The sequence below is a fragment of the Ictalurus punctatus genome, chromosome 22 (assembly GCF_001660625.3).
Source record: "Ictalurus punctatus breed USDA103 chromosome 22, Coco_2.0, whole genome shotgun sequence".
NCBI classification, from domain to species: Eukaryota; Metazoa; Chordata; class Actinopteri; order Siluriformes; family Ictaluridae; genus Ictalurus; species Ictalurus punctatus.
In genome coordinates this window covers 7,113,876-7,125,147 of record NC_030437.2, presented here as the reverse complement: position 1 = coordinate 7,125,147, position 11,272 = coordinate 7,113,876, and the positions used below count along the sequence as shown (strand labels likewise).

At 37.8% G+C, this 11,272-nt stretch overlaps 1 protein-coding gene across 1 annotated transcript; it reads right to left on the bottom strand.

Annotated features, from left to right (window-relative positions):
* Positions 1-269: 269 nt before the first annotated feature.
* Positions 270-9,812, bottom strand: hmgcra (3-hydroxy-3-methylglutaryl-CoA reductase a). Its single transcript, XM_017451441.3, has 20 exons — positions 9,623-9,812; positions 8,045-8,233; positions 7,834-7,945; positions 7,666-7,753; positions 7,491-7,575; positions 7,246-7,351; positions 6,398-6,504; positions 6,178-6,297; positions 5,576-5,730; positions 5,148-5,392; positions 4,819-4,997; positions 4,321-4,515; positions 4,082-4,240; positions 3,813-3,970; positions 3,586-3,691; positions 3,329-3,499; positions 3,100-3,240; positions 2,838-2,996; positions 807-961; positions 270-707 (listed from the first exon to the last, which is right to left on the bottom strand). The coding sequence occupies exons 2-20, from the start codon at positions 8,207-8,209 to the stop codon at positions 653-655; spliced, it is 2,661 nt and encodes an 886-aa protein (XP_017306930.1). The 5' UTR covers positions 8,210-8,233; positions 9,623-9,812; the 3' UTR covers positions 270-652.
* Positions 9,813-11,272: the final 1,460 nt, after the last annotated feature.

Genomic DNA, 11,272 nt, shown 5'->3' with positions numbered 1-11,272 from the left:
ATTATATCACCTTTGGGAAATAGTTGTGTTTTTGCAATCTTCCCTTCAACCAATATAATCTAATAAATAATAATGTGTCAGTAATTAAATATCAGTTAAGTTTCTGCATCTGTAAAACCCACATGCATTCAGATAAACATAACTGGGAATAACTGCAGAAGGCTGAATTGGGCATTTTAAGCTAATTCTAACAAAAGAAAAATGTGTAGGAATTAGTGATTGCTCTCCATGTTGGCCAGTTGACTGTATTTTCGTAACTAAAATATGTCTTGTGTTTTTTTTTGTGTGTATAAATAGTGAAATGTGAAAAACATACATTATGTTCTGATTGGATCCAACAATCACTGAAGGCATCAGAAACAGCATCAGTTCTGAGATGTGTAAAGGTAAAATGTCAGAACATTACACTGTGATCATTAATGCTGTGATTTCAGCAGTCTTTGAGATGATTGTGGCACTCCATAAGTGAGAATGAAAGTGTTTCTCCCCTGGACTGTGTGTTGGAAATATTTTTATTTCTGCCATCCGTTTGCCTTTTACTCAGTAGTAAAAGCACTCAAATGTGCCTGAAGTGGGGTTTTTTTCTTCCCTTTTGAGTCTTTTTCCTTTTGTATTGCTTACATCATCCCCACTTTAGGCATTTAATTAAATCTCAAGATGCTTGTTTTGTGCAGCTTCCTGGTGTGCCCTGTAAATTTACTTTTGACCTAAAAATACAAAATAAATAGTTTATTTAGTTTATCATCATTTTGGAATTCTGACTGTCTGTGAAGTTCATATTAACTCGGACTGAATTTTCCACTTACCTGTTGTGTGTCATGTGACTTTTGACTAGCTGTCCTGCTGCAAGAGCTGCCATGAGTGATATCTCCCCTGCCAGCACAGTGGCACACACCACCTTGGCAAGCTGCCGGGCATTCTCACCCGGACACGTCTCACTGGCACCTTGCACACCTAACATCTGAGAGAAAGAAAAACACGTGACATTTTCCAGCGTGAGTAATATCATACACAGTGGTGCTTGAAAGTTTGTAGAATTTTCTATATTTCTGCATAAATATGGCCTAAACATCATCAGATCAAGAGAACCTAGTTAAACAAATGAGCCAAAAATATTATACTTGGTAATTTATTTATTGAGGAAAATGATCCAATATTACATATTTGTGAGTGGCAAAAGTATGTGAACCTCTAGGATTATCAGTTTAATTTGAAGGTGAGATTAGAGTAGGGTGATTGTCATCCCATTGATTGAAATCAAGTGCGACCGAGCACCCTGTTTATTTAAAGAACAGGGATCTATGAATCTGATCTTCACAACACATGTTTGTGGAAGTGTAATGTGGCATGAACAAAGGAGATTTCTGAGGAGCTCAGAAAAAGAGGAGTTGATGCTCATCAGGCTGGAAAAGGTTACAAAACCATCTCTAAAGAGTTTGGAATCCACCAATCCACAGTCAGACAGATTGTGTACATATGGAGGAAATTCAAGACCAGGAGTGGTCGACCAACGAAGATCACTCCAAGAGCAAGACGTGTAATAGTCCACAAGGTCACAAAGGAGTCCAGGGTAACTCCTAAGTAACTAAAGGCCTCGGTCAAATTGGCTGTTAATGTTCATGAGTCCACCATCAGGAGAACACTGAACAACAATGGTGTGCATGGCAGGGTTTCAAGGAGAAAGCCACTACTCTTACAAAAAGAATGTTGCTGCCCGTCTGCAGTTTGCTAAAGATCATGTGGACAAGCCAGAAGGCTAATGGAAAAATATTTCGGGGATGGATGAAATCAAAATAGAGATTTTTGGTTTAAATGAGAAGTGTTCTATTTGGAAAAAGGAAAACACTGCATTCCAGCTTAAGAACCTTATCCCATCTCTGAAACATGGTGGTGGTGGTATCATTGTTTGGGTCTGTTTTGCTGCATCTGGGCCTGGACGACTTGTCATCATTGATGGAACACTGAATTCTGAATTATACCAGTGAGTTCTAAAAGAAAATGTCAGGATATATATCAATGAACTGAATCTTACAGCAAGACAATGACCCTAAGCACACAAGTCGTTCTACCAAAGAACGGTTAAAGAAGAATAAAGTTCATGTTTTGGAATGGCCAAGTCAAGGTCCTGACCTTAATCCAATAGAAATGTTGTGGAAGGACCTGAAGCAAGCAGTTCATGTGAGGAAACCCACCAACGTCCCAGAGTTGAAGCCGTTCTGTACTGAGGAACGGGATAAAATTCCTCCAAGCCGATGTGCAGGACTGATCAACACTTACTGGAAACAGTTATTGCTAAGGGGTCAGATACTGGAAGCAAATGTTCACATACTTTTGCCACTTAGACATGTAATATTGGATAATTTTCCTCAATAAATAAATGAGCAGGTATATATTTGTTTGTAATATTTTGCCTCTGTAATATTTTTCTCTCATTTGTTTAATTGGGTTCTCCTTATTTACTTTAAGACTTCTGATGATGAAATCTGTTGATGTTTTAGGTCATTTTCATGCAGAAATCTAGAACATTCTAAAGGGTTCATAAAGTTTCAACCACCACTGTATTCCAGTATGGCCTTGTTTTATGAGTCTTAGGCCCTGTTCGGATGTCAGAGAGGTATTAACAATCATCCGGTGTCCAAAACAGATAGCTGTTAACACTTGGTATTGGGTCTTGAATGCGGGTTTAGTGAGTACTTCTGATGGCCTTTTGTCAGTATCAGGGTCCATCTACCAAAATCATCCAGCTGTCACTTCAAAATCAGGCCCAAAGCTAGCCAGTGTAAAACAAAAATATCTGATAAACTGGCAACTGAGTGAGCATTCAGCAGTGTAGATACCTGCAGACAGGCTTGCTGAGGTGCCAGATTGGTGCCTCCTCCTACAGTGCCCAGCTCAATGGAAGGCATTGTGCAGCTGATGTAGAGATCCTCTCCTGTGGGTCCTGAGGTTTCCATTAGAGTGATACAGTTAGAGCTGCCCACTGTCTGAGCCGGGTCCTGACAAAATAATAATCACAATTACTCTCACATCAGCCTTATTTGTTTCTAGTACTTCAAAGCGTCAATGGTTATGCATATGGTTGACAGCAATGTCTATTACCTGTCCACATGCGATGTAAATGGCGGCAACAATGTTGGCAGCATGAGCATTGTAGCCCCCAATACTTCCTGCCATGGCAGAACCCACAAGGTTTTTATTGATATTTAGATCCACCAGAGCTTCTGTATTGGTCTTTAAAACCTGCAGAAAAGGTTTATGATCTTTACAAAGCTGCCCCATCCTAATGTGATCCTAATAGTACGTATTCAACTTGCTTGAAGAACTGTACCTCTCTGACAACTTGAGCAGGTATGATGGCTTCACACACCACAGACTTGCCCCTGCCCTCAATCCAGTTAATAGCAGCTGGTTTTTTATCAGTGCAGTAGTTCCCACTAACTGCCAGGACCTGCAACTCAGGGAATTCTTCTTTAAGCCTAGCCAGAGCCTGCTCTGTTCCCTGAGAAACCAAATGGCAATAATAATAATAATAAGACAACATAAAAATGTATTTAATATCTTACTATATGTATTACATTGCATTACCTTTGAAATCATGTTCATCCCCATGGCATCTCCAGTTTGGGACTGAAAGCGTATATACAGATTTCGTGAAGCAAGGCCAACCAGGAGTTTCTCTAAACGAGCAAACCTAAGATAGAAGCAAAACTAAAATGGTTCACATACATACACACTGCTATATGCAACACATATATTACAGTTTCACAAAATATACGTTACAAGTTGTGTTCTATGTTTTACTTTTTGCTTACCTGCTAGTGTGGTCAAAGGCCTCTTTAATGCACTTGTAGCCCTCTGGGCTCTCTAGCCATGCCTTGACCTCAGCAGCCTTGCAGGCAGAAGGCAAGCGAACCACAGGGCCACGGGTCATAGCATCCGCCAAAAGCCTGCTACTGACTCCACCAGCCAGCTTTCAGAGAAACAGCCAGAATACAAGCATCTATGCAGTCAAGGTTTTTAACAATAAATATTATGTAACATTCTCCATATCTTAGAACTGATCCATAGTCATATTATTTACAGCTATCGCTCTGCAGCCTCGATTCGTGCTGGCCACAAGACAGCCCTCAGTTGTAGCCAAGGGGACCTGGAACTGCTTTCCATCCAACAGCAGAGGGCCTGCGACGCCCACTGGAACAGGCATGTAGCCGATGATGTTCTCACAGCAAGTTCCCATCACCTGTGAAAAACAAGAAGTCAGCTGAAGTGGTCTGCTAGCCACCGAAAAGGTTTAAATGTAGAATTACTTTTCTGCCTTACCTGCGAGTAGTTGTAGTCTTTGTAGGGAAGGCAGGTGAGTGCAGAAGTCTTGGGGAGTTTGGGGCGGAGCATCTTCCTACGGATCATCACCCCTCTCTCTGGGGTCTCCATCATCACCTCCAGCTTGTAGGCAGGAATGTGCTTCGCATTTACTAACAAAATAACCTCAGCATCGCTCAGGTATTGAGCACCCATCTGTGAAATAATATTATTTTCATAATGCACTCATATGCACAGAGCTCTTACACAACACATTTAAATAAGGGACAATTCTTGAAGTCACAAGAGGTTTCTGATCTGTTCTCACGTCATAGACTAATTGGTTAAGAGTAAGTAATGTGGGCAAGCTCATTAGAGATTACATGGGTCACAACCAAGAATACAAGGAGCCTTAGGTTCTCTATGTGCTTTCCTGGCTGTAAGAAAATACTCCAACCAGGGCTGTTTAAGCTGCAGAAGGACTATTTGATTAAAAATGAGTTTCCATGCCATCCTCACCTGTGGATCTTTCAGAATGGTCAGGCACTTTTCCACTGGCCTGGGCATTGAGGGGTTGCTGGGCTGAGGCTCATCCACAACACTATTGTCCATATTGTCCAAGATTTCCCCCTCTCCCACCACAAATGAGCTTTTTGGTGTTGGCTCAGTCTTGGTGGGCAACGGCTTTATCACTAAATCTAACAAATGAATAATTGCTGTGGTTTATAGCTTATAATTATACCAAACATTTCACCTCATGGATAAATCAATCAAATGTTGATGAGCTGCTAAAGTGGTAAGATGAACGTAAAACAGAACCAAAATAGAGAAATTTATGTTGCCCCTACCTCTTTCCTCTTTAGTGATGACAGGAGGAGGAACAGTGGGCTTCTCAGTCCTGTTAGAGCAGGGGGTCACTTCCTTCCTGTAACACTGGTCAGGACACTGTCTTGGTGTGAGCATGGTGCTGGGAGTAGAGACTTTAAGAGACAGCGTAGACTCCATTTCCACCTGCTCAAAGAAGATGTATTTCACGGCCAGGAAGAGGGCAAGACCTAAAGTGATGACCTGCTCAATGTCCATGCTGATCATTCTGTAATGTTACACATTTAATTATTATTATTATTAAAAATGCAACAAAGAAGCAAAACAAGGAAAATAAATAAATTACCGTCTGTCTTTGGATTATTTTATTGTATTGATTTTATTATGTTTTAGCTTACTGGCATGCTCAGAGCAAAACAAGAATAGTACAGCTCCTCCTAAAATAACTTACCTGGACAGGTAGAACTGCCACAGGGGCATATCCGGCTCAATCCTCTTTGGTGAATTTGAACTCATTCCCACTTGGGGAACATCCAGAGTTCCATTTGGAGATGCAGGATCTGCAATCCATCTACTGTGAGCATGAACCATCACCAGGCCAAGAGACTGCAAATGGAAAAGGAAAATAGGTAAGTACACATGGATAATGCTCTAAAAATACAGTCTAAAAAATGTTTATAAATCTGGTGGAGCTGTAATGTGGTAGAAGATGCTTAGTTTTCAGTCTTAACACATTAACTGAGGGTTTCTACCATGGCTAATTTGAAATTAAATTTGAATGACATTTTTTTTGTGTGTTAATTTAAATTCACTGACTAATAACTAACATTAGTATTGTTCGCTAGCAGTTGTTAACATTACTGGCTAGCTAGCTAGCATTAGCCAACTTTTCAGTTAGTTAAAAATTATCCAAATAATCAGTCAATTCAAAGATTTCTAATGAGTTTGGGCTAAGACCACTGGACCATACACATTTGTAAATTCATACAAACTGAATTTAGACAGATTTGCAATTTTGCAACTGTTGAACTGTTTATATATTTATCACTTTACCATGATCATCTTGACTCTCTGTGTGACCGGATTGGGTTTGTTGTCCTCCTCTTCCTCCAGGACTCGGGCTAAGTGGCTCAGCTGCCAGATAGGATGTCCCTCTCTGCTTTCCCTGGATAACTGCATTAGATACATTTTAGAAAATGCTGACTCATGTTCTTAAGCACATGAAAACAACACATACACTGTATATTTAGCTTCAAGGCAGAATTTCACTTACCTCGAGCACTAACGAGACACAGGCTGGGAAGAAAGTCATGAAGACAAAGTAGTTGGCGAGGACAGACATGCATCCAAAGCCGCACATGATCTCAAGCTGGCGAACACCTAGCGTTCATCAGAAATGGGATGTTCAAGTTTTCTGTTTAAATTTAGCTCACTGTAATCTGATGCATTCAATTTTATTAGTCAAGTTTCCTTCAAGAGCAGCTGTAACAGTAGTACTAGCTGTAATACAAATCGCAGGTTAAGATTAATGTACGTACGATTAATACGTTTAACATTTCTATATTAACAGGTAATTCACAAAGACTTGAATGGGTGACAATCCACAAACGCTAAGGCTAATAATCAACAGATATTTGTAAAACATTTAACAAAGATAAACATATCATGCATACGGTAAAGATTTCTGTTGGAATTCTTTTATTTAACATATGGAACATGTCAGCACTTTATAACTGGCAATACGTTTCCGACCACAACGGTCTCCAGGACAGAGGACCATGCGGAAGAACAGATAATGACTGTTTATTGCTGCTATAACTGATAACAGGAACTTGTTTCATACAGGGTCCATAATATAACTATAACAATATAACTGATTTAAAAAAAAGAAAGAAGTTTTGTTCATAAATAAATTAAATTAGTAATTGTTGGCAAATTGACGTTGTATAAGAGATGTAAAACATGTAAGGATGTCCTGTTATTGGAAATGAACAGCAGGGGCTGTATCATACCATCTGGTCATTTTCCAATAACAACACACCTCATCATGTTCTATCCCTTACTTATTGTATCCAGTGTGGTTGTATGTCTGGTTACAGAATGATGTGCAGGAATAAGTACCTGACATGGTCCCTACACCAATTACCAGACACTCCACCAGCGCATCCAGAGTGAATGTTGGACCCAGTACTGCCATTCCTCTGGCTATGTTTTCTCTAACTTCATCCTGAATCATAAAAATAAATCATACCTAAATTAACATCACTGTTTCTAAAGACAAGTACATAAATTATAATATTACTACAGCATATTAATAGTTAATCATTTAAATGAAACCAGCCGGATGAGAATGTGATGGCATGTACCTGTGAGTTTGAACTCAGTGCAAATTTTGCCAGAGCACATGCTTTGGAGAGGTCAATCAGGAGCAGGAAGAATGGCAATGCCTCACTGGTAGACAAACAAATTACATGTTACTGTATAGCACCAAACAAGTTGTGGATCTTATTGAATAGCATAAAAACACAGCAGTTTACGTACTTTAAACCGGTCAGCTCCTTATCCAAGAAATGAATCACAACAGTGCTGAACACAAAACTGGAGAAGATGGTGAAAAGGCCAGCAATACCTACAAAAGAAAAGATAAATTAACATCAGATATAGATTCCAATCTATCTGACCACACGAATGCAAATTTATTAAACCTACCGAGTATATACTTTGATCCAAGCTGCCGAAGATTTTGAAATTGGAAGTAAATGTAGACAACTGCAATGCATCGTGTGATTGTCAGGATGATGACGTCACTGCTGAGGACTTGCTGTGTATGTGGACATTAATGGCAAAGGTTGTCAATCACAATTAATACTACTATTTACAAGTAATAATTGCCATAGAGTTTGATTGTGATGCACCGCACCTCCTCGTATTTGTGGCAGTCAAAGTTCCAACCACAAATGCGATTATTGCCAGTGAACATGTTCATGGACATCATGCAGATGGTGAGAGTCACAGTGGCCACAATGACCTCCCAGGGGTGGGAGGCTACAAACAGGCCATGGAGTCGGAAAAGTCTGCTCAGCATTTCGGTCTCTCAGACGTACTGCGACTGGATAGGAAGGGCGTGAAGAAAAGATGGAAAAGGAGGTGTGAATGAGAATCTTGTCAGACAGGACTGGAGTGATGGAACTCCAACCTCCAATATAGACTTGTGTGTATGTCAGGTTCTCATACTAGACCTCTTGGATATTTTATAACCCTCCAAAGACATGAGTCATTAATACTGGGATAAATTTAAAATGACCTAAATTTGCCCAGATTTGAATGATTTTAGTACTCTTACTCAGTGTGTTGTACACTATAAGTGTGAGTTATGAAGTTAACAAATGAAGCAGAATTGAAATTAAAAAATATTGCCGTGCCTGCTAAATGTCTTGTGAAATTTGAGGAGGGGGAAACAAAAAGCTGTAACTGGGAAATGTACTATGAGTACTAGAGAATATTTGATGCTGTATTTCATGGGATAAAAATTAAGACAAGCCTTACTTCAGCACAAACCATATAACCATAAAGCTTAGTATATACAGACATATACCCCATCCTCACCCTTAAAATAACACTGTTGTAGATATAATATTGATGCAATATGATAAAATACTATCTGTAGATATAATGTCTGCCATATGATATAATACTATCTGTAGATATAACGTCGATGCCATAAGATATAATACTATCTGTAGATATAATGTTGATGCCATATGATATAATACTATCTGTAGATATAACGTCGATGCCATATGATATAATACTATCTGTAGATATAATGTCTGCCATATGATATAATACTATCTGTAGATATAATGTCGATGCCTTATGATATAATACTATCTGTAGATATAACGTCGATGCCATATGATATAATACTATCTGTAGATATAATGTCTGCCATATGATATAATACTATCTGTAGATATAATGTCGATGCCTTATGATATAATACTATCTGTAGATATAATGTCGATGCCATATGATATAATACTATTTGTAGATATAATGTCTGCCATATGATATAATACTATCTGTAGATATAATGTCGATGCCTTATGATATAATACTATCTGTAGATATAACGTCGATGCCATATGATAATACTATCTGTAGATATAATGTCTGCCATATGATATAATACTATCTGTAGATATAATGTCGATGCCTTATGATATAATACTATCTGTAGATATAATGTCGATGCCATATGATATAATACTATTTGTAGATATAATGTCGATGCCATATGATATAATACTATTTGTAGATATAATATGGATGCCATATGATAAAATATTTTCTGTAGATATAATGTTGATGTAATACGAGCTTTTTTCCGCATGTTTTTGAGATCTGCGCGGTTTTCATGAAAATATGCATCAATCATAACAGCTTATTGAAATTAGCCCCAAATCAATCATCTGATAAATCTGAGCTCAGTACTTACCGATGCGGGGAAAATGATAGATAATTACAGTAATAATGTGGAGCTGGTTAATGAACTCCTCGTCTGTGGGACGAAATGCATTAACCCAGGGGTAAATGAGAGGATGAGGAGGTTATACTCAGCCCGGGCTGTTAGGAAAAGCGGACGATGTTAATCCATAGCCGGTTGTTTAAGTGAGCTCTCCGGTGCTGAGGCCAATCACCTGCCGCCGTCCGCCTGTAATGCGTGTGGAGCGATGGCACGGCACTGCGTCACTCCCGCGCGGAGCCAATCACATCCACGGACCGCACACACTAACACATAAGCCACGCCCACGTCCACTGCACCACTTAGAAGGCGTTTACTATGCGAAGACGCGTGATCTCGCCATCATTTACATCAGGGTGGATTTTATTTTTGCTTATATATATATATATATATATATATATATATATATATATATATATATATATATATATAATATATATTTTATATATAGGATAGGATATATATGAATATCCAATATTTATATATTGGATAGCCTACTTACAATAAACTAGAAAGAGTAGAAAACAATAATAAACTAAACTGATAATAAACTAAGCAAAGTTAATATTTGGCATGACAACCCTTTTTAATATAAATATATATACGAATTGTAGTCTCAGTTACACTTGTGCAGTTTTATAAGGAAATTAGCTGGTAAGTTTTAGGGAGCATCTTAGAGAATGTGCCACAGTTCTTCTGTAAACTCTGAAACTTGTTTCTTTGCTTTCTTTCAGCAGCAAAACCCAGCAGCCTTCATTATTTTATTTATTTATTTATTTATTTGTCTGAAAAGAAAAGTGGTCCATTATGTAACATGTTGCTTTCTTCTCTGACATACAAACCTTTTTCTGTAGCATTTACTGTACATAACAAATCAATCCATAAATGTATTCTTTAATAAATCGATAGATAATTAACTAAACCGTTTTTAATGTAAATAAATTCGGAATATTTGTTTATTTTGCAATATTTATTGCCTTGTTTGTTAATTATTCATTAATTTATTGAAGGATATGGATAAATCTTAGAATCTCAGTTAATAACATTTCAGCATGTCAGAGCAAAGGTGCAAACATACCAGATAAATGCCTGAATAAGCTTTACTTCATATGAACCATTGTGTCATTGACTCTTTATAGGCTACACAATATTAAACAGTTCTGATTATTATACCATTCTACCATCAAATCAAAACAGTGATGATGATAATCATGAGGATTACTATTGTTATTATTATTATTAGTAGTAGTAGTAGTAGTAGTAGTAGTAGTAGTAATATTAGAAGTGGTAGTAGTAGTAATATTAGTAGTAGTAGTAGTAATATTAGAAGTAGTAGTAATATTAGTAGTAGTAGTAATATTAGAAGTAGTAGTAGTAGTAATATTAGAAGTAGTAGTGGTAGTAGTAGTAATATTAGTAGTAGTAGTAGTAGTAATAGTAATATTAGAAGTAGTAGTAGTAGTAATAGTAGTAGTAGTAATATTAGAAGTAGTAGTAGTAGTAGTAGTAATATTAGAAGTAGTAGTGGTAGTAGTAGTCATATTAGTAGTAGTAGTAATATTAGTAGTAGTAGTAGTAGTAGTAATATTAGAAGTAGTAGTAGTGGTAGCTGTTGTTGTTGGA

Coding starts and splice junctions, on each gene's coding strand:
- hmgcra (XM_017451441.3), bottom strand. CDS start 8,209: ATGCTGAGCAGACTTTTCCGACTCCATGGCCTGTTTGTAGCCTCCCAC. Junction 3,692..3,812: donor GCCTTTGACCACACTAGCAG/GTAAGCAAAAAG, acceptor CTTCTATCTTAG/GTTTGCTCGTTTAGAGAAAC. Junction 962..2,837: donor CTCAGCAAGCCTGTCTGCAG/GTATCTACACTG, acceptor TCTTTCTCTCAG/ATGTTAGGTGTGCAAGGTGC.